The sequence below is a fragment of the Motacilla alba genome, chromosome 4 (genome assembly GCF_015832195.1).
Source record: "Motacilla alba alba isolate MOTALB_02 chromosome 4, Motacilla_alba_V1.0_pri, whole genome shotgun sequence".
Lineage (NCBI taxonomy): Eukaryota > Metazoa > Chordata > Aves > Passeriformes > Motacillidae > Motacilla > Motacilla alba.
This window is the reverse complement of record NC_052019.1, coordinates 9,364,496-9,388,908: the sequence shown is the minus strand read 5'-3', so window position 1 is coordinate 9,388,908 and position 24,413 is coordinate 9,364,496. Positions and strand designations below refer to the sequence as shown.

The following is a 24,413-nucleotide window of genomic DNA, read 5'->3' as shown; positions in this document are numbered from 1 at the left end:
GTACATGCTATGTTATTCTTATTTTAGTACATTCAAGTGATCTGCACTGTCCTCCATCCAGAAACACTGAAAATGCTTGTTCTTATTCAATTTACAAAAAGGAACATCCTAACTAGGTACTTTGGCTGCATACACACCGCCATTACAACCCCTAACAACAAGATCATGGACAAATTTGTCAGGACATGAACGGGAAGCAACTTCCAGGGGTATTCCCAACAGGCAGTGCTTGAAAGAGAATGGCCTTAAAGTGTTTCCAAGGCACTTTCCCACACACTTCTGCCACTCCTCTGCAGCCTTACAGCAACACTCCCCATTCCCCAGCATCACACTCATCCAACAACCACCACAGAGCAGCACCCTTGCACCCTGTGGTCAGTGCTCAAATCTAAAAAATCTTGTGAAAGACCACAAATGCAGAGCTTTCACTTTATTAAGGTTGTGTCACCACCATGAGCTGAACTTTGAGAGTCTGTGGGTGTGTTGCAGTAACTCCACAACCCACAGCTGTGTGTTCTCAAGCGGTGCCATCCACCAAGGCCACAAACTGGTCTGCAGAACCACTCCCTGAAAAAAAGAAATTAAGGGCCACCAAGCAGCTGATTGCCCAGCACTGACCTCAGCCAGGCAACACACCACCAGCAGCTCAGACAAGCTCCAGGGCCATGTCCTGCAGCAGAAGGAACTCTCATCCTGCCATCCTTTCATTTCTCAGTGAAAGGAAGGGTCTGAGGGGTCTGACTGAGGCACTGACAGTTTGAGATAAGAGATCAGGACAGAGAGGTCACATGGCTGGGACCGGACCCACAGCAGGACTTCTCATGAGCATTTTCTCCCACATTATGAGCCCTCCAGCTAAGGATACAGCATTTTCAAAGGGACAAAACCTGCACCAACCCTGTCAACAGACTCATCAGAACACTTTGTACTGCACCAAACAAATGGGAGAGGATAAGGAGGAATTCAGGCAGCCTCCACAACACCAGGATGACAAATGCATGAAAAAATGTCTGGGAAGGTAGTGACTGCTAATTCCCACAGAAGGCTCAGGCTTGGGAGGTGCAGAAGGAGTAGCTATAAAGCTGGAAGCTACCAGACCAGCAGTCAGACTACCTTTCTATCTCCATTTTGCAGGAGGATGACATTGTACCCTGCTGCTCAGATTGCCCAAAAGCACGTGGTCTGAGATTGTGTCCCAAGACTGGTTCATTAAAGCTGTGGCCTTGATTTCAATATGGTGATATCAAAACTACTTCTACTCATAAACTGGTAGGGTGGAAGAGTTACCAAATAGATGACTTAGGATCAAAAACCTAGAAACTTACATTCTACAGGAAATGTAAAGTGTATCCTGTTGTTGCATAACTGTTCTGATTATCAATAATTATTTAAAATACATCCACTTCAGAGGTCTTCAAACTCCAACAGTTTTAAAATCTCTTTGCCTGACAGTAGTACTAAAGCATAAGAGAAGAATTCCCTTAATACAACTGACATTTTAAAAACCAAAACTAGACACTGTTTGTGCACTCAACTCTCCACTAAAGAAAAGAAAAGCAGCCATAAGCAAGCACTCTATGCAATGGTGCTGCAACACATGGAATTATTTACTTGCACTAAACCCTCATTTCAATAATAGTACTTTTCAGATTATTTTTTAGTTAAGTGAAATATTTTCTCTCCACATAACAGAAAAACAGCCAAGCAGCCTTTTTTCTATTCTTCTAACAGAGTCTAAAATACACAGCATGTAAAACTATTTTTATAGATTATAAAGGAAAATATAACAGACATAAACATAGAGCATTCATGGTTACTATGGTTACCTGAAGTTGCTGTTCCTTGAACATATCTGGATGGGGAGAATTGAGAATATCATCTGCCAGCTGTGCCTGGCTGTCAATATTAACCGGGGTGGTAGCTTTGCTACACAAGAACTTACTGAAGATCTCCCGAGCCCTGTAAGAAAGCTGCAGAGAAGAAATGCTAAATGTATGTTGGTTTTAAAACCATAATTTTAGCTAGGCATTTCTTGCACTGATACATTCCACCCAAAAATAGATAGCCAGTCCTGAATCTTTTATATATGTATTTTTCATATAAGAAATTTTGTGAGTTTTAAGCACATAAATAGGGTTTTTTCTTTATGATTACAAATATTCATCAAATATTTCTTGAATAGTAAAAGTTGTCCTCCAAATAAAAATTAAAATAATCAAGCAGTGAAGCACAGCAAATATTTTTTAAAAAGGAGAGTAGATTTTTTTAGATTTTTAGACCTTTTACATAACAGTTACTAATTAAATACATTAAGATTTAACTTCTAGAAGTGAGAAAAAGCTAAGTATATATATGAATATTTACAGTCAAAACCACTCATTTTTACTTGTTTATTTGAGACACCCACATAATGAAAATAATGAAAAACCCACCAAGGTGAGCCCACAGCCTTTAAGGGTGGTGTTCAGAAAATACTTTGTTTGAAGACAGAAGAAAGTAGAAGAAAAAAACCTCATGAGTAGACAAGAGTTAAGAGGGAATTGGAAGGTGAAACTGTTTCCACAACATAAACCTGGCTAGATTTGGCTGTGGTGTAGACAGAAGTGTTGCCAACCTGCAAAAAGTTCAAAATTCACCCAAACCGCCTGACCAATGTAGGATTCCCTCAAAAGGATGAGATGGAGATTCTCATAATTTGTGAACAAACATGACAGCCCTGCCCTTTGAGCAGCAGATAATTAAGTTATTTAGAAACACAGTCTTGGTTGGTGGAGGCAATCTAGCTCAAACAGCGTAAGAGGCCTCTCCCTGACATGGTCAATAGACTTGCTCTGCACTTCCATGCACTGGGCTACCACTGCTGGCCACTTGCAACATCCAGGATACCTCACCTCACTCTTACAGAGCTACCTCTGCACTTTGCTGCAGTTTGAACATATGTAACATCTTCAGCTAAGGCCATCACACCCTATTTTAGTGATGTCACAGTACACAGACCAAGCACACAGCTCCACTAATTTCAATAATCTTGAAGGAGTAATAATTTTTGAAGAAGCAAGACAAGGTACTGCAATACAACATTAACTCACCTCTTTTTTATCATGTGCAGGTACATGGTTAAAATATTCACAGGCCTGCCAAAATAAAATATTTTCTTCGCTAAATTCTTTCCGTAGAAATTCCTAGGGGAAAAATAAGCAAATAAATAAATATCTCAAAGAAAAGTTACTTGCCAGCTTAAACAATATATATATAATGCTTGGAAAGTTTGCACGAATGTAAGTTTTCAATCAGTCTCACAATCCAGTTTTTTTTCTAAAGTAAAAATCAATGTATGTCCGATAAATACCGGGTGCTCCCCCGCTTTCTCCTGCCTTTTTAAATGTATAAATTTAGAAGAATACATCAAGTTACAATCAAATCATTTGCAAGTACAAAGTTTGAAATGTCATGCTAAGTAGTGCATAAACTGGTGAATACACTTTTAATAAAAATTTAAATAGTTTATAAACTAGATTTAAAAGTGACACGGTAAACTGTCTTTAATTGCAGTTCTACTGATATAACAGAGTTTATCAAGAAGTGCCCATGACCAATCCTGGATTCATTACAGTGTGTTTTTGTATCAAATGGCAACTATAAAAAAAAAAATCTATCACTGTTCACTATGTTTTATGTAGTTACATGGTTTCTCTTTGGAAAATACTGACTGAGAGGAAAAAAAACAAAAAACCTCTCTGCCAGTACAACACACAATAATCAGCACATTGATATTACAGCATCCGAAAGTCCAAATGAACACTGGTACTGATTCAGTTGGAAAAGTCTACAATTACAAACTATCCCATATTCAAAGCTGTATAATTCAATATTTTCTCAGGATCTTAAAAGCATTTTAACCATCAGGGGAAAATAAACATATAAAAAAATAACTTGATCCACCACAACTTAATCATCACAATGGGTATCAGTGAAGCTTGCTTATCATACAAAGCTGCCACAGAAAGCTGTGTAAGAAGAATCTCCAAGAAATAAGTTTATTTGTGCTTTTCAGATTTACATAAGAGCTTAGGGAGTCCAGCTGTAAGAAAGCAATTGAGATAAACTACAGTGGAGGGAATCTAAATGCCCAAGCAAGCTCTGAATGTAAAGTCCTTCAGATACATAAGCTGAGACACCAAATGCATAAAAGACAATCCTGAGAGTAGTCAGGGGAACATTTCTGCACTTTACATCTAATTACATATTTAAAGAGAATCAAATGAGTGAGCAAGAACTGGAACACAACTGCCTGCTTCCTCCTTGGCACGCTCGCTGTGAACCCAGAGTCCATCTCCACTCGCTTCCTCGTGGCCACAGGATTTGGGCACAGCTGGCTGCCCAACAACTCAGCTTCTCCAGGAGGGCTGAGTGGTGCCCCAGCTGGAACATCAGGCAGCCAAGCAGCTGCCACCCATGGCTGGGAAGCTGCAGAGGCTGCTCTGAACCCCTTGTGGGGGGAACCTGCAAACAGCTCTCACCTCCTGGCTGAGTGCTCTAAGCAGCAGCTATTATGCAAAGTGTGAGTATTTGCAAAATATGCAAAGTCTCTCCTTCTTAGAGTAATTCCTGCTCTGTGACAAAGCTGTCCTCAGGAAAGGCAGATGCTGGATCCCACATGCACCAAGACACTTGCTATGGAGCCATAAATTAAATTCTGGTGCCTCAGTGGTCCTGGATACTGGCAGCAGTCTGCAACTGCACAGTGCTATGGCAACCAGGTAAATAGATCTAAGCAATGGCTCTGGACATCTCCTGGGTCTCAAGAAAATGGTGGTGCACACAATAAACTTTAACATTACCTAATTGTTTTTTAAAGTTGGTATTTCTTTAAGACATGCACTTTTGCAATGTTTATAAAAAGTTCTAATTAGAATAAAACGCAAGCAGAAAGTAAAACTTCCAGAATATCTGAGGTTGGCTTTTGCTGAAATGAAGTGTACCTTTAACCTTTTGATCTGAACATTTATTTAAATTATATGAGCTACATTTTTCATTTATAATGTAAGTTTTGAAGTGTCATAGCAGCTAAAAATTTAATGCAACAATTTCCTAAGGGTACACAAGTTTACCTGAGGTTTACAATTAATTAGAACAAAAGCAACTGAACTTTTAGTAGGAGCCCCATGAACTACATCATTTTTAGATGGACTGTAACATCAGATCAGAACTGTAATTTTTCTTCAGCCTGACAAGCAGTCTCAGTATGAAAGCAGAAATACTATTAACTCTCAGACTACTCTGCTAAACTAAGGAACATAATATCCAGGATGCATTATTTTGCTTTCCTCTTCTCTGTTTCCACAAATAGATGTTCACTGTTAATGTGGGGTTTGGGTTCCCTCACCAGTTAACATGGAAGTCTGCTTATTAAACATTGTGATCTCTTAATACTTTCGTATCAAGCAAAAGAGTCTTTCTGAGTTACTGCAGATTCCAACAATCTACCTCTCTTATACCACACATTTCTTTATATTCTTATTGTGAAAATTACCTGGGCAGCACAAACTGTCCCTGTGTAAAACATTCAGAATCAGCAACACATTCTCAGTGCCACAAAGGAAAAGTATACACCCTCAGTTTCCTTGCAAAATAGAGATGATATTTAGAACTTCATAAATGGGCTGTGCAGAACAGTATTTATGTATTGCAAAGTATTTATGCTTTGGAAATACTCAGCATTACTCCTTCAAGTTGCAGTTTTAACCAGTGGTCTTAACTACCATAACTACTTCCAAAAAGTATTTTAAAAACCTTTCACAGGAAAATAAGCCACTCTATCATTGAAAACACCTTCTATGTGGCTTCCAATGTTTCAGGAGATGTAAATAACAACTCATTCTTAGGAAACTACCAAAAACACTTCCTTCTTCTTGTACAAAGGCTATAGATACCAAAAAAAAAAACCATTTTATAAAATGGGGAAGCATTCTAAAAGTTCCCAGACAAAGCCAAATATAGCAGTTTCAGGTGAAAATGGAAGCTATGCAGAGATGCATGGCAATCTGAATATTACTATGAACTTTTACTCAACTGTGAACCTGTGCAAACTCAGAAAGATGCTCAGGCAACAACAGAGCATGAATTAACTCCTGTCTCTTGCCCTGTGCAAGGAGAGTGTCAAGGAAAAAAAAAAAAAAGAATGCAGGGAAACTACTGCAGCAGTATCAGATATTTTGGAAAGCCTCTCATTGTCCCTCAAAACTCACCGAAAAATATTTAACACCAACAGAGTCCTGAAGAAGCCTCTCAAAGGAAACAGCCCAGCTCGCAACTCTGCGCTCCCGCAGGCGCCGGCAGCTCTGCACGCTGGGAAGGCTGGCATTGCTGCTCAGGCTGTTCTCGCTGATGCAGTCCTTCAACTCAGTGCTGTTCAGCTCTGCCAATAAAGCAAATTACATCTGTCAATAAAGCACTATTCAATTTTACTCTTCAGGATTGTTTATTTGGGTTTATCACACCTCCTGCTCAAGCTCACAGTGGTGCAGACTTCTAAATATCCCTCTCCATTTTTAGTAAGAGCACCTGAAAAAAAAACAAAGAAAAAAACCATCCCAAACACCTTTCAAGTTTCTTCTGTTCTACTGCAAAGAAAATTGAATGAGTGTCTTAACAGCAGTCCCCTGCCAGAAGCAGAAGGGACAGGCCTAAAATAAAATCTTTTTTCTTGTTCCACAAAATAAAATACATTTTCCTCTCTATATTTCTCACACTATAGACTGCACTCCTTCAGAAGATTATCCAGGGAAAGTTGACCTTCAAGGACCCGCTGTTCATCAGAATGTGGGCAAAAACCTATTAGGTGAAAGGAGACAGCAAAATTTCATAAACACTTCAATTGGTAGACAGGCAATCTGTGAAATTTTGCATGGAAATACAAGATTCCCATTAATACTGAAAATTTAGGAGAGGAATCAATTATGGAAAAGAACATCAGGACAATTAGACAGTAAGGGGATGCCTTCCTCATCCACAGGAAGTAAGACACATCAAACCATCCTCCATTTATTATGGTTTCTGATAAAAATAGGGATCCATTCCAGACTCCAGCCAACATACTGGAATAATCTAGAGACCCCAAGATGAGAATTTACCAGATCCTTTAGATCTTCAAAAAACAGAAGTGATTTTTTATTTGAGAAACAAATTAACAAGAACCCATGGAGAATTCAGGGAAACCCAAAAAAACCCCTTTGTGTAGCAGGCTAAAAATTTCAAGTATTAACCCCAGATCATCTTTGTCATGTCAGTAAACAAAACAGGCACACAAAGAAAATGTATAAGTGACTATTTGTTCACAGAAGTAGAAAGGGGAAAGAAATTGCTGCTCTAACTAAGAGAGGGAACTGTTTACAGTGGGGCTCTATTCACAGATTTGTTATTTACTTCTTGCACACCCTTTTACAGGATGGTCCCTCCACCTCCCAGTGCACACAAATGTAAAACTGGTAATGCTGAACTCACAGCTGCACACTTCATAGAGGTGATGTGAGGTTTAATTCATTGTGGAGACACAACTAAAGCCTGAGCTACCTGGTCTGATCTCCCTGCTTCGAGCACGACAGGCTGCACACAGAGAGATGCCAAACTGACTGAGATTCTTTGATGAAGGGATGAAAAAAAATCACAGACATTCAATTATTTGAAAAATTTTCAGTAACAGATGTGAGAAAAGAATACCCTCAAATTAAATAGATGGTATATTCAGCAATTTTATGCCAAATGGAAAAGCAAGTATGCAGCTCACTACAAATGCAATCTGTTGGAGAAAACTGAATTCACAACCAGTCAGAAATGGACTGTGCTTCACAGGGATATTTTTATGATTTACCTCAGTTAATCACTTAGACTAACTAAAGCAATGAGTAATTTCACCAAAAAGACCCTACTTTATATGTTCTCCCAAGGTCTCCTTTCATGTTAGAAGTATTTGAAAGCACTCTGCATTTCCAAGACCTTTGAAAAAATGCACCATTCAAAAACAGTTACAAGCATTGGAAAAAGTGATAAAGATAGTTGTAAAGATAAGAAAATAAACATTTTAAGAGTTCCAGAACTTCATTTTTAAACATATTCTTAGCTCAGAAATATTCACTAAGATGTAACAGTTAACCATTCTGAGTCTCTGTAAGCAAAGCTATATTTTTAAAGACAAAAATAAAACAAGTAAGACAAAGATACAAATTAGATGAGGGAAAAATAAAATGTAACTTTGTATTTACAACAATGATATTATTTAGGACACTAGTAACAAATCAGGTATATAAATAACTTTTTTCACCTAATCACCATATTAATCGAGGCTAATTACAAACACTCAGCAAGTAATGCCAAATTTTCTTATACAAATATTTATTCACTTTTTCCTTTAAGACATATGAAAGAGCATAACCAAGTCAACTGTTAACTTCATTAGAGAACACCTGTGCCCAGAGTGCAACTATTGTGAAAGAAGTTAATGTGAATCTGAAGAGAATGATATCTAACTTTATTATCTGTAGTATTTTGCTTTAACTCCACAAGTGGATATGTTTTATTTTACAGTCCAGGATATAAATAGACACCCACTTCTTGATAGATCTGGAACAGTTTCAGATACTGCCTCACTGCTGGAGGATTCAATCCCCAGTGTTCTCCAGTGATGAATGATGAAAATTTCCTTGTTTCTTTCAGGCAAAGTCAGAAAGGCAAGCTCATCCCACATACCAAACCCCTGAAACCTACTTGGCTGACAGAGAGAAATTAGGGAGCAGCCACACCAAGAGCTCAACTCTGGATCCTGGAGTCACAGTGCCTTGGGACTCAGAAGGGATTGGGAAGTGGCAGGCACAGCAATCATCAGCCAGTCAGCATCACCTCCCTCCCATGGCAGGCGTTCAATTTCCCCATGGCAGCCGGGAAACCAAACTGCAATTACAGCCTCCAGTGTTTACACCAGTGGGTAACTGCTAACTACCTTTAATTGCTACCAGCTGCCTGCTCTCTCCAGCTCCTCAGAGCTACACTGATCTAAACTGCACCGGCTTCTCCCTCCTCTGATACACTCCCAACTCTGGAGATTCCATGAAAACAAATGAACTAAAATAAGACTCTATTTCCAACAACCAAAGAGCTACTAGCACAGGTCCTCCAATATGTTAACATAACAGTAGTGGATTGCTCGTTCCCAGTAAACTGTCTTTGTTTTGATAGATTTAATTTAGGTAATCCAGACTTTTCTCAAAAAGAACTATTATAATTTATGCTTAACCCTGGCACAGCTTTGGTTTCCCTTAATGAAAAAATGCAGTCAGTTTGCTTTTAAAATCTGTAGAGTTTTCTGCTGTGGTACCCATCAAGCTGAAAACAATACAGAAAAGGTTGTTTGCCAAAAAAGGCTTGGTTAATCTAGTTCTTTTACCACCCAGGTCATCAATAGCAATTAAAAGAGTTACAGCCTAGTGCAGATACACCATTGAGAACTGGAGAAAAACAAAGTCAGATAGAAGGAAAAACACCTCCCCAACTCTACCATTAATACTCAGTTTATCCAAATCACACTTAAATGAAGACTGTATAAGGCATAATTCCTGCTCCACTCCTCTTGCAGAGGAATGTTTCCAATGAAAGACTGCAGCATCAGGTTTCCTGACTCTCACAGCTCATGCATTCCTAGGTGCATGCAGCCCACCTTGGAAAGCAGGAATGGAGAAACTTTCCAAGCCGGTCACATATTTCATCTCTGTGATGGTCAGCAGAGGAAACACAGAGCCTGACTGCCACCCTCACATGTTCTCACCACAGGGCTGTTGTGCAAAGTGGACTCCTCCTCCTCCTTGAAAGTATTTCAAAAAAGAAAAGGAGCAGTTGGGAATCTCAGGATGCCAGAGGAGTTTAATGTGAAAAATCCCAGCTCTGCATGGACAACACAGACTGCAGCAGTGCTGGGAAGTTTCCAAATGCCTGCCTTCCCTTGTCATCACTTCTGAAAGCACCAACTTATCCTGTATTACCTGTAAAGGGAGGCTCCTTGATCAAACATTTCAAATCCCAGGGACCTAACTTTATTTTTGTTCTGCTTGATAGCAACCATACCTACTGAGGAAAAACCACTCTGAGTGCAGACTCATTCTGTTTCATTTATTATCTTTTGGAAATACAGAACTGACACAGAATGCTATCTAAAAAATCTAAAAAATGCTATCTAAAAAAACACAGTGTTTTGCACTTTTTATGTTTACACATTCCATGGAGGGTCTTGGTTTTATTTATTTTACAAAAACAGCATTATGTAAGAAAATACAGGCATTTAATCAGCTAAGTCTTGAAAGTATTCAGGATAGGATGGCTTCAGAAGTTTTGGTTTAGATAATATAAAGCCATAAGCCTGAATACAATAAATGAAGGCTATTTTGTATGCATTTGTATGTATTTTGTATACATTTTTCAGCCTAGAAATACTTCTTTTTTGCTGTGAGAAGCTAAGTACATTCCTCATAATCATAGGAACGCATACAAATCATATAATCACTAAATACATTACCTGGATAAAGCTGGTAAGAACCACTGTGGTGCCACTTAATGAAATACTTCAAGCCCTTCACTGAAAGCCATCCTTCTGAATCCATACCAAGTTCAGCTGAAACGTCCAGGAACCCATTGGGTGCAGGTTAGGCTGACTGTACAGCACATTGTTTGTTCCTCTGCAATTTTGGGATGAGGGAAGCTAACGAATTTCCCCACAGCAACTCCTGGGAGCTTCTAACACCATTCTAAACAAGCTGATTCCTTACCCATGCTGCTTCAAGCAGAGGGAAGCAATAGTATACTTAACACAAAGCTTTATAAAATGCTACATTAATAATTTAAAGAAAAGACCTTTTGCCTCTGCTGCTAAAGGAACTTGAATTATTTATGCTACAGTGGAACACAGCTACAGTGAGCATGCACCACCAGCAGAACTGACAAATAAGTCATATACTTGTAAGAGGAAACAATCCATCTGTATTTATAGTGCAAAAAGCATAAACAGTGTTTTGCTTTATTTTGCACTTCATTGCTAATTTTTTGCCTTACCTTCTTCAGTTACTCTTTAAAATACAGTTTTTCATTATTCATTACTGCAAACATCAGATGCCTTTCAGAAAGGTCTTTAGGAACACTTTTCCTGACGAAAATTCTTTCCAAGTGATGAACACTAACAGCAAAAAGCAGCAGAAACTACAGCAAAGTAGTATCTTAGGAAAAAATGTGCATATAGTATCTGTTAGGCTGAAGTATTTCAGCTTTGTGGAACTGATCTCTGCAGGGACCAGCAGGTGAGAACTGACTCAGACATTCTCACTAGCTCAGATACCTCACCACCTCTGTCTGGGAGATGAATGATGATGGTACTTCTGTTATAGATCCTTTGACCTTAAGGTTTTTCCTTTCTAAAGTGCCTTCCAGGTATAAATAGCAAAGTCAGACATTAGCAGGGGCCTATTGATCATCCCTGTGACAATTCAGATGGCACAGTGCTCAAAACATCAGGCACAGCCTGCGTGCTGTGTACACACTCCCACAGCTCCCAGTCGGCAGCCAAGGACAGTTTCTGAGGTGGGAAGTAAGAGAAACCTGCTAATTACAGGTCGCTGCAGTAACATAAAATGGTTCCTGCTACTCCTAGAGCAGAGGTGCTGCAGATTAGTGGATCTACAGCAGTAATCTTGCATCTAAGCATTATTACAGTTTGCATCCTGATTGTCTGCAATTCATTACACAAATCAATTACGGTTAAGAGCTGCCACTGGTCAGCACATCTGGAAACAACACTAGTTTACATGTCAGCTATCCTGCAATGCCCAAGTGCAGAGTTTTGGCTGATAAGAACATCCCAGCCTTGCACAAGCTGGGATGTAAAATATAAAATTAACACAAAGGGGTAGATGGTTTCCAGGGCCAGGTTCTAACACAATAAAAGCCATATGACATAAATCTTCATTGACTTTGGAAAGAAAATGTACAAAGAACTGTTGTGCCTCCCACCACACTGAAGACATGTATATAAAGCAACAAAATTGCTTTTTACACATGAATTTTCTTCCCAAACTAAAGCTTAACAACAATATTTATAGTATCTAGTTATATGTACAAATAATAACTTTAATTAATAATACTAAGCAGAAGAGAAGGTCCTGGAGAGACCTTAGAGCACCTTCCAGTACCTAAGGGGGCTACAAGAGAGCTGGAGAGGGACTTCTGACAAGAGCAGACAAAGGGCTTTAAGCTGAAGGAGGGTAGATTTAGATTAGATATCAGAAATTTTTCATTCTGACAGCGATGATAACACTGGAACAGGCTGCCCAGGGAAACTGTAGATGTCCCATCCCTGGAAGTGTCAAGGTCAGGTTGGATGGCAGGGGGGCTGGAACAAGCTGACCTTTACAGTTCCTTCCTACCCAAATCATTCTGTGATTCTGTGATGACAAAGATTTAGTCTAGGAAGGGAAGTATGCAGTGCTGTACTAATGGCTACAGTGGTGAAAATTTCTCTAAGCTAAACATACCCTAAAATGTCTGTCTGTGGATCTATTTATGTATTAGTGAGATTAAGGAAAACTGAAAAAATTGCTGTGCCATACTCACTGGAAGTAAATGCTAGAAAATATAATTCACACATGAATCACAACTTTTTACTCAGTGCAGCTTGAGATGAATTAGGAATTCATTTCATTTCACTTTTTCTCGTTACAGTCTCTCTGGGTCCTATTTTTCCAACCCACTATCAGCGTATTTAAGCATTGATTTGATATTATTCAATATAGTTCAACTACCACTTTTTACACAAATTATACCCCTTCGTAAGTAGCATTTAACAGTGAAGAGAGAGTTCATGTTAAATTCTGAACCAGCCAAAAAATAGGGAATACAACTCAGCAGAAAATTGCACATAACTTCTTGGCTGTTTTTTCACCTCTGTGACCTTACATGGCCCTTAGATTTCATGAGTTCAAAAAACTGTATAGAATTAATTGTGAAAACAGTTACCTAAAGATTTAAAATAAGACACAAATCATATTGAAAGAACTGAAAATAAGTGGAATTTTTAAAATAAATTTTCAGCTGGCAGGATAAAAATCTTGACATTATTATTGTATGAGTACTATCACAGGGATTCTCAAGTCTGGATAAGCAACAAAATAACTTTCATTAACAGAGAACAAGACCCCTCATGAAGACAAGACACAAGTACATTGTATTTTACCTAAAAAAAATCAATCAAATTTTTGGTCCTCGACAACTACATAGACAATCAAAAAGTCTGTGGTCTGCTTTGATTTTTATAGCAAGAAGGTTACATGTGGGGGGAAAAAAATACGTATTTTTCCCAGAAAAACACAGGCTACGCTTTAGAAGTAGAAAGCAGAATAAACACTATTCTTTTCTAGTTTGTTGTTTTATTACTTTGTGGACAAGACAGATACAACACAGTGTCTACTTCTCATCCAGACAGAAGTATAGTAAAGCATTAGACTGTGTCAGCAGTAGAGAGGGAGAATACCTGACAAAGTCAGCCACTGGAAAATGGCTCCAGCAAAAGGACCAAAACAGTGATGTTTTTCTGAAGTGCAGTTTTAGTCTTGCAAGGAATCAGAAATTAGGATATGAAGAAGGTTCGTAAATAGTATTGATAATTTTCATTTACGTTTGCATGTATTATAAAAAAATTATCCTTAGCATTCCAAATATTTTTTCCAATTTCACTGCACTGATTACAGCAAGACAGCTTGTTCCCTTTTGCCCCTTTTACTTAATACATTTGTCTTTTAATGTTGTCAAAGAACAGCAAACACAAAAATATATTAGTTTCTCTGCAGGATCAAGTGAACCAACTCCTGCCAGAGAAGACAAGGAGAAAAGCCATCTCCTTTATACCCTACACTATACAAATTCCTTTATTCCATTAAGGAAGCTTTTTTAAACTGTTTCAATTAACTTCAAAGCTTCAGAGAAATCATCTTCTAATGTTTAACAAAGAGTGGACATCCTTTAAAACATTAAAGGCATGTTAAAATCAAAACAAACCAGCTTATGTGCAATAAAGAGGAGTTTACATAGAATACTCCCAAAGTCCAAAAGCTCCATGCTGGGATTTTACAAATATCAAATTACTTACCCCTTCTCAAAAAGGATCCCACTTAAGAAAGTTCAACCTCAACAAATGTACCAACACAGCTTACAACTCAGAAGCTGGAGTAGAGCATCTCTTTAAGAGCAAACAAGGTATGTAAAGGACAATAAAACAGAGAATGAGATTTTATCTCCCATCCAATTACACAGAAGTCTGCCAGCTCTGCCTCTATTATTATGAATGAAGAAGCCTGGTTATAATAAAAATGTGCATATAGAAATGTACCAAAAAAAAAATTATGCAAATAAACCAGTGAAAGTATGTGAACACAAGCCTGCAATATTTTCACTGGCACAGTTCCCAAAGCAGCCACAGAGTTCTGCACCACCTTGGACTTACATCTTGTAATATATCACATAATTTACCACATATTATGTTGCTTAATGTGGAAAATTGATTATTTTTCATTATAAAAGTAAAAACAAGCTTCAGCTTACCTCCATCAGAAACAGTTGCTGACTGAAATAAAAAAGAAACAAAGAAAAGTGTTACTGAAGTTTCATGGCAGGTATCAGAAATCTTTGAGATTAATTTAGCACACATTTGCAGTGTTGGCTACTGTTATCATCTTATTAATAAAAGTGATAATATTAGAGAGGAAAATCTAAGGAAGCCAGCTGTTAATTCTCACAGTTGCTTTCTCCCCAGCATGAAATTCACCCCTTTCAACCACTACTGTCCAGGGATTTCATCCCACCAATATTTATTGGAAGAAGCATTTCCTGCTGTGGTAGCTATACTGCTCCCAAAAGTCCTTCTTAGAGGGGCAGAGACAATCAGCTGGTACTTGTGACTAGGTGGATACCTAAAACTGACCTGCAAAGACTGGAAAATATGAAATAAAACAACATCTCATGCACTTTAATTTGCCGTAGCGTTCGGAGATATGTGGCATTGAAATGAAAATTCAGTGTTTTGTCAGTCAGGTGACTCTCAAAACTTTCCCTGTCAGTCACTTCTGACTGTCACAGAAACAAAAGGATGTTCAGAGTGCTTGCAGTGAGCTACAACTTAACTTGCAATAAGTAAGAACTCTACCTACATTGCACATCAGATTTTCAAGGACAATTAGTATTCTAGTGAAATGTTGAAGTTTATGTGCTTATCTACCCCAGACTTCTCAACTTTCATCATAAATTACTTCAAGGCATCTAATACCTATTAAATCTGAGTATCATTTCCCAAACAGGTACTCCAGTGCTTGACCCTTGACACTCAGCTGAGTGAAGTCTGGAGGACAAATGATCTTTAGATTTAAGTTTGCATTGATTTTTTTAATGACTAATAGAAAGTATTTTTATTTTAGTTTGGCCAATCTTTTCTTGGTCATTGAAAGTGTCCTTGAACCTTTAGAAAACCTTCTAAAGAGTTAAAAAATACTCTCTTCATTTGTACTGCTCATTAAATGCTAGGAAAGAATGTCCTACAGTATCTAAAACTTTTACAAGGTCAGAAACACACACAAGAAGAAAAGCACAAATAAACACAATTCAAGCTAACAGCTACCTCTCCATAATTTGTATTTTTCAGCCTTGGCAATAAACCCTCCCACTCTCCCTCAAAATCCACAAAAACCTTTAGTTCTATCTTCTCCTTTCTTTCTCTCTTTCCCCGCAGGCTCTCACCCTGCTGTTAACACTCTCTGAAGAACTTGTTACGAAGTGGTGTGGCCTCACCATTCCCATCACCAGGAGAGAATCTGAGCTGGTCTCTGACACAAGTATTCTGGGACTTTCAAAAGTCTAAACTAACCTCTGTTGACATCACCCCCCTGGTGCTAGCTCAGATAAACACAAATACACCTCTCACGAAAAATATTTTTCAAATGAAAAAATGGTGACACTTCTTGCTTAACTACATAAATGCTTCTGGATCTGTGAAGAATAATAATACAACAAAAAGTATCTCCAAGCATCTCCCTTTAATAGCTTTGTTTCAGCTATCAAAAACATGGTTCTGGTTACAATCCTTCAGTGGGGCTTAGGACATCTTTTCCTGTTCTATTTTGCACATAAGCCTAGTGATCATGTTATAAATTCCGAAGCCATAACTTAATTAATGTTGCTAATTTAGAAAATTTAATTTGCAGTACTGAAATCTGGTTTATAAATGTGATTGCTTCTAATTTCTTAGCACATCACTGTACAGTACTGTTAATGAATAAACAACTTCAATGTCATTTCTAAAAGAACAAAGAAAATTATGACTCAAAGTAAAGTAATAGTATCAGTTTACATATGAGACAGAAAAAAAAACCCAAGTCCTTTCAAAATATCTATATTTTAGGAATGGTCATTTACTTCATTAGCTTTCATTAAGATCAGAAACTAGATTGAAACATCAAATACAATTCGTCATGGTTTTGAAAGGTATGAAGCAAAAATATTAGGATTTTCATGATAGCAGAAAGAATATTCATACTACTGACAAAAACTGGGAAGTTAACAATTATAAAACATAATTTTCAAGAGAAAATGGTACAATTTCATAAAAAAGCTCAATCATGAATGGACACTGAGAGTTTTATCTCAATCCATTTTGCATAAGTTAATGCAGTGAACTTTCTACACACCACAGGTTGGTTTTGCTTGTTTATTTAAAATGCCTTGTTACATTACATATATCATCATCTTAAAATCTCTCCAAGCAGGGCCTTAGTAATTTTTATGTTAGAACATTCTAGAAAAGCACATATAAGAGGAATATATTTTACATTACAGAGTCACTAAATATACCTATCGTGTTCCAAGCATTATCCATTTATTTCTATAGACCACAGAATAAAATATATGTTAAGAACATTTCTTTCAATTCATCTGTGTAACTAAATCCACCTAATTCAATAAAACCTAGAAACTAAAGCTTGTAATTACTGTGCAAGAATTCAGAGTAATATGTTCAAACTACGTTTGTGAGTACTCAGAAATCTCAATTTAAACCTGTCAGAAATTGCATGCAGTCCACATTCAGACAAAGAAGTTTCTCTTCTAAACTGTTCAGCTGAAACTTGTCTAGATTTGTCTTTGAAAGGTATAAGTTGCAAGACCAGATTTTTTTTAAATACTATGATGATCTCATTTTAAAAATACAGTTTATGTCGGGGGCTTTTTTTCATTCTTCAGCACTCATATTTCCCACCACTGGAGGCTCCTCAGGACAAAATTTGATGTGCTACACATTAAAAGTTTGAGTATTTGATGAAATTTAACACTACACTTATATTAAGAACCACCTATGGAAAAACACACATATCAGAAAGATATAAAATTGAAAAGCTCCTGTAGGTAGCCATTTCTGAAAGAGGGGGAAGGACAGGGCTTGACTCGGTGCCAGTTAGGGCTAATGTGAGGATTTTTTAAAAAGTATTTAAGCACTTAATTCCAAATGACAGAACATATATGTTGTGAATGTACCTATGAGCTATCATCCAGAGATAAAATCTAATTGTTTGAAACCATCAAATCTTTCACAACCAGATAAGAACTGAAATTGGTTCTTCCAATTACCCCAGTTACCAAATTGGTTTAGGAAAAAGCCCATGGTATATCCCAGGAATCTGATGGACAAAAATTACCAAAATTTTTTTTTAAAAAATCGAATTTAGGAAAGCTAAAACGCCTTCCAGTATATCCCTTCATGGGAACTCTGCTTGCTCATCTAGCTGGAATAGCAGCTGAGTTACACAGACTCACACCCCCCACAAAGTTGGGGGATGCAACTCTGCTCCAGGGACTTCAGGGCAGGGTCTGGATCTCTGTGATTTGAGAGAGAAACTCAGTGGCAGGGCCAGCAAGCTGAAGAGTGGATTCCCAGTTACCATTCAGCATAAAAGATGCTCTAGGTCTCTCTAAACTGGCAAATGCTGCAGCATATATTTGACAGTATAAAGTCCTGAATAAGAGAAAACATGTTACATTTCCCTTTGCATCATCTCTCTTTGCTAGGTGGAAAAACCAGACAGGCCTGTGAGCTTTTGATGTAGAGTTCAGGATCTGCTAGCAATAAATCTAAAATAGTTTAAGCTTACAATAATTATCAGGGATAAAACTACTTTGTGAGTACCTAATTTTTCTCCCAGAACAGAAGTAGACCTTGCACCAACAACAAGGTACAATGGGAGAGAGGGCATAGAGGAGAATAATTCATAAGGCTGAAAGTTCATAAGGTTGGAACAGGCTGTATCTTTTAGCTTTCATGGCCTATAACCTGCAAGATGTGTGCACCTCTGCATGAAGCTTGTCTGATGACATCTTTCAGGTGACAGAAACTCTTATCCACTTAGTTCCATGTTCCATTTTACATGGATCAGGTCCCAGAGAAGTGACTAGGCATTGTCCAATTCTGCCATAACAACATACTGTAGAAAACCAAAAAATAGCCCACCTATAGCCCAGACTTTATATTGAGCAAATGAATCCATGTGTACAACTACCCAGGTAACACAATACAAAAACGCCCTTTTTCTCCACCTCAAGATTTGTCACTCAAGTCGAAGTCATGCTCAAATACTGGAGTAGAACAAAGGGAAAGAGGGGGATACTGGCAGGGGTGACACATACTGGGAAATGCCAGGCCTTAGCAATGAAATGGAGCAACATGAAATCATCTGTGCCATTACAGTGGGGGTGAGTGCCTTCCTGAGCCAAGAGAGACATCTCTGTTTCCCACTCCTCCTGAGACACAGAGGGTGAAATCTGTAAGGAGAGTGAAGCTGTGTTTCTCTCTCCTATTCTAACAATGACAGAATCACAGACTAAACAGAACCTCTATTCTTTTCCTGGGCATCTAGAAAGATTTGGAGTAAAAGGGATTAAAAATGAAATCTCTGTCGCCTTTCCAAAGCACACTTTCTTGCAATACAGGCATCGACTTGCTGCATCCAAAGAATTCCCTGAGTGCTGCCAGAATCTGTTACTTACCCAGTACAACATCACTTCACACACTATTTTATAAAGTCCCTGTAAATAAGCCTTTCAGGTTAGAATAGCACACCTAGCTCCACCAACCTTCTAAACTAATTTCCCCATAAGATTTCAGTACAGAGGATAATGCTAGGAAATCTGCTGGGTTCTGAAGATTTACAGGCTGAATACAAAGAGCCAACTTTTAAACATGCTGTCACTTATCTCAGGGAAAGCCTATCACTCAGCTGACCATCTGCTTGCATCTAGCTTTGTTCAAACTACTTCTTAAATCACCTGAAGCAACTTCTCCTTTTGCCAAGGTATGAATTATAAGCAGATCCCCAGGTCTTCAGTCACATTACTCCAGGATTTACATTATATATATGTATTTTCAAATATATTACAGCATCAACAGAGTTCATGCCATGAACTCCAGTAGACTCTGGGAGGGGAGGGAGATCCTGCCTCAAAATATGATATATACAATTCTAACATTTTAAATAAAAAAATAAAGCCACATTACTCATCAACCATTGCTCATTTTTCCTTCTAATAAAAAAAAAACCTCAAATGTACTTGTCACCTAAAAAGTAGCATAACATTACAGGCTTTTTATCCCCATTTCAAAATGTTATTGCAATTAATGTAATGATTTAGAATTCTTTGAGAAGACTGCCCCTTCAGAATGCCACTTAAAGGAGGACTATTACACAATTTCACTTTTCAATTCTCTACCACCAAATTGCATTTGTAAGAGTTAACACAAAAGCATTCTATATGTAAGAGTTCTGAAGAAAAACATACTGTACAACTACTGTACAATTGACTGAATACATTCCATATAATTTTGTCAAATATTTGAATCTATAAAAACAACAGATGAAGAATAAATGATGTGGCATTTGGAATTCCTTTAAGAAATAAATGTTCAACTTTTTACCCCAAACAAAACCAATCTTATCACATATAAGCACAGCACCTTAAGTGCCAAATCCATCCCTAAAATTAGTTTTATAAAGATATCTATGAAATATATATAGTCTTACCTAAAGATATAATATTGATATAATGGTACAGAAAAGCATATACAAAATACATTGCACATAATTAAATAATAGGCACACATAAACATACTGGGTTTTTAGCTTTATACATATTGGAAATAGTTCATAGACACATATCAAAATCTCAGTGTTAGTTGGTATAACAATATTACTTTTCTCTGAGAATAAAACCCAATGTTTGCATTTACAAAGGAATTTTAACTCAAATACTTTAAAGTAAAAAAGCTTAAAGGCTAAGCAAAAAGCATTTTGAAGCTGATCCCATTCTTCTCTAATTTCTTGCCAATAACAATAGCCTATTCTAATTTCTCACTACAACAATGCCTCGCTTTAGCTAAATATAATTCATATCACTTACCCGCTCCTCGTAAGAAACAGCAGTTATTTTTCCTAGCAGTACTCTTCCTAAATTCATCTTCACTTAATATGGAAAAAGCATTTCCTTAACACGTCGGCTTCTCAAAGATTAAACTAAAAAATCCAACGCTGTTCCATGCCTGTACATGCCAGTAAAGTTTAAAGGCATTTCGTATGAAGTTCTATTTTACTCCCTTTATGTTACCAATAGCAACAGGCCAATGCAGGAAGCTGTGGTTCGTCAGGGATTCAGATTAGATCTCAATTATCTCTCACCAGAAAAGCTCGATCATTTTATATAAATCATGCTGATTGTATTTGAGAACGTTTCCTATAACAAATCAGGAAAATAAAATGACGCTGAACCCTATGGTAGTCCTGTATTCAATAAAACAGATTTCCAAGACAGTTTCCAAAAAAACACTAGTTAATCACCCTAACATTAGTTAGAGAAACATTTACATAGTAAATCACTATTTTCAGAGGTTTACATAATGCAAGCCAGAACAAAATAGGACCTCAAATAGCCCATTCTGCTTAACTTTTCAGTGGTTAACACTGTAAACTGCACATAAAAATCTGCAACACAAGGAGACTTGGCGCATTTCATTAAACCTAAGAGTAGCCTCTTGTCACTGAAGACAAAACTCTTCTTGCAGAAACCAACTTCTATTCTGCCCTTCCTCCCTCACGACCTGAACCTGTGCTCAGCTGATGTCAAGAGAGTTCTGTGCACGGAGCCTCAGGAACAGAGAGCAAAATAGGCTCCTTGTACTGAAAGAGGGAAGTGCAATTCACTTGCCTGTGACAGCGGTGTCTTCAAGAGACTCTATATGGCAAGTACAGCATTTCAGGAAGTTTGCTGCTGTCCACAACAGTGACAGTACCTAAATAATTCACCGCTGTTATTTTTAAAGCAATCAGAACACAATTTTCTGCTAAAAATAAACACCAGAATGGCAATCCGGGAGTGATTATCGGGCATTTTTAGGCGAGTGGGATGTCCTTAAGCCCTAGGTGGACGTGCTAGTAGTCTTTCAGGAAAGAGGAACTTTCTCCCTTGTTCAGTACAGCATGTGGAACCCCCCAAAGCCATGCAGTTCCTAGGTTGAGCCCCTAATACACAAACAACCCTGTGAAAAAGGCAAATGTTACTTGGAATTTATAAAGAGAGAAAATGAGGGAAGAGTAGAGCTTTTACTCAGTATTTCATGGTTGAGACTGACTTGCTACAGCCAGTATGTAAAAGCCTGCACATCTTCCCATTTTGCCCTTAGGATGAAGAGACCTGGTTAACCGAAAAACTTAATCTTCTCAATTTAATTTAGAGTGATCAGGGAAGAAATTTAATTCACTTGCAGATGAAGCCTATTCTACCTAGAATTTTAGAGGCATAAGCCAATTGCTGTGATGGAAAGTTAATTTTTTGATTGATTACTTGTTTGAATAGGCACACCACTGCAGTTTGGAATGCTCCTACAAGCATTTAATACCATGACAAATGCAATGGAAATAAATGGGTGGGTAGACAGGAAGAAATGTGTTTTAAAAACTACAAATCACACCCTCCATTATTCTAGGATTTCAGAAGCAAGTGCCCTATGGTACTTGCACAGAAGAACAGTTTCACTATGTGTGGATAGGTATTCAAAATGTGCAACTTCATAAAGAAAAAAATGCCAGAGCTGTTTAAATACTGCATTTTGTTTGACACTAAACCGAGTGGGATGCAGAATGCATTTTCATTGTCAATACTTTAATCAAATAGCAACAATATTATAAATAATCAGGTGCATAATAATCACAAACGGATCAGAAGTGCTTGAAGAACTTTCCTGTGAACACCCCTTTGGGGTAATACAAAATAGGATTTTTATCAACAGCACTTGCACTTAGCACCCAACCTAAATCCTCTAGGAATCACCTGGAAAGACCAAAAGTACTTGTGCAATTTTAACAGGTGAGAACGTTACCCATAAGAAGGAATAAGAGAAAACTGACCCCACATGCAACCAGTGGGATGTAGCTGCAAGACCAGCAGCTCACTGGAGCAACTGCAGTGAACATTGTTGGGAACACTGTGGGTGGGCAATGTTTTACACATTCTAGGCACTGTAAACCTAATAATCCCTTCCTTTAAACAGACATGAAGAATTGTTGATTTTGTTTGACTGAACTAAGCACCACACATCCACGTTTTTTCCACACAGCAGCTCTACCAACACTGAAAAATAAGCTCTAGCAATTAGACAGCAGCAGTTAATGACCATGGCTATGAAGTGTCATGTGGCACTGAAAGCCCTTTAAAAAATTCATATCCCTCTACATTTTCACAGCTTATTTCAGCAGCTACAGATATAAAATCTTGTGATTTTGAGCAGCATATTTGTAAATTGGGCAGGCAACTCAGGGGTCAAAGGTCAAAAGCAGAAGGAGTGCTAATTTGCAAAGCTATTAATGGAAAGTGTTAAAATATGGTACAACAGCTTTGAAAGCCTTATTCAGCTACACCAAAGAAGACATTTGTAAACCCACATCCATCTGCTTAGGAGCTAAACTGTGGGAAGGGGGAGTGACCCCAGATAAGGTTGATCTGTTTTTCTCTCCTAGCCTCCCTCCACTTCCTGCTCATATTTGCTTTTGTACATTTGTTTTCAGAGCAGAAAAAGCTGAAGAGAAAGACCAAATGACAGGGAGCCTGGATAAGTTTTAACTTGTCAGAAGATTAATGGGATTTATTACATCCCTGACTCCTAAAAGAAGAAAACAGGCACAAAAACCACCAGGCAAACCAGAAAGAGGCAATCCCCTGGACCAGCTCCTCGTCACACAGAATCCTAAACTAAAACTAAACAAGACACTGGCAGAATACACCACCAAAAGTCTTAAATCTCATCAAGTATTGATTTTTTTATGTCATATTAAAGTAACAACTATTTTCATGACAGGCATATTTTAAGAATATGATTTAGCTCACTGATCCCAGTAACTGAAATAAAAAGCAGGAGCATCAAAAAGCCTACACATAAATTAAGAAAACTCTGCCATAAAATAAAATGTTTTTCCCCTAATTCTCCAAATTTTCTGTAATCTGTCTAAATATATTTTTGTCAATGATTTGTCAGCTACTCAACAATAAACAGACCCCATATGTGCTACTGATGAGAAGAGGAAAGATTCTCTCATTTACAACATTGTGGATTGCCTCCATGAATCTTGAAATAAGAGCCCTTCCTATTCCAATGCAATATTAACAAAAATATTTTGAAGCTAAACTAGCTGGAACTTGCTGGTGTATAAATAAGTGAAGTACAAGCTGCCTTGTCAGACACTGAGACTTCCCCTACAGTAAATCCTGCGAAGCAGAGGGAGTGATGCAAAGCACTGCTCCGAGTGCCCTCTGCTGTCTGCCACACTGCTCAGACTCCTGTGCACGTTTTCAAGTACTAAGATCAAGGTTTGCCATCCAGAAATCCACTCTAAAAACAAAAAAAATAAATCTGGTTCTACGAGCCATATTTTAAAGTTTGAAAAATAATTCTCCAGGACTGCAAAATTAAAATTTTAAAAATATACTTTTGCAAAAATGTTTGTGAACAATTCCTGGGTTTATTTTCCCCTTCTGTCAATCAACATTTTAAGACAACTGAATTCTCTCCAATAATAAAAACATGCAGAAACAGCATAACTTGCACATCCAAATGGAAGGCAACTTGCAGTCCAACAGTAAACTAAGCTTGAACTATTAAAGAGGATATGATTAAGTGTCAGATCACTGACACACATTTAGTCACCTCTGAATTTCCTACTACTGATGTAGCCCCTAAAAGTTAATAGATTTTGGGGAAATCAATGTAAAAGTTAGAATGAAAATTAATATTTTACGTAAATAACGTA

At 37.7% G+C, this 24,413-nt stretch overlaps 1 protein-coding gene across 10 annotated transcripts in view; it reads right to left on the bottom strand.

The window, feature by feature from the left end:
• RGS12 (regulator of G protein signaling 12) overlaps positions 1-24,413 on the bottom strand; it is an 85,284-nt gene that overhangs the window by 28,573 nt on the left and 32,298 nt on the right. For 9 of the 10 annotated variants that reach the window (XM_038135171.1, XM_038135164.1, XM_038135167.1 and 6 more), the window contains 4 exons: positions 14,629-14,650; positions 6,249-6,418; positions 3,090-3,182; positions 1,827-1,970 (listed from right to left, as the gene is read on the bottom strand). In XM_038135171.1, coding sequence (XP_037991099.1) covers positions 1,827-1,970; positions 3,090-3,182; positions 6,249-6,418; positions 14,629-14,650 — 429 coding nt within the window. Of the gene's footprint in view, positions 1-1,826; positions 1,971-3,089; positions 3,183-6,248; positions 6,419-14,628; positions 14,651-20,517; positions 24,292-24,413 lie in introns of those variants that run through there. The other variant, XM_038135168.1, reaches the window with a different exon arrangement.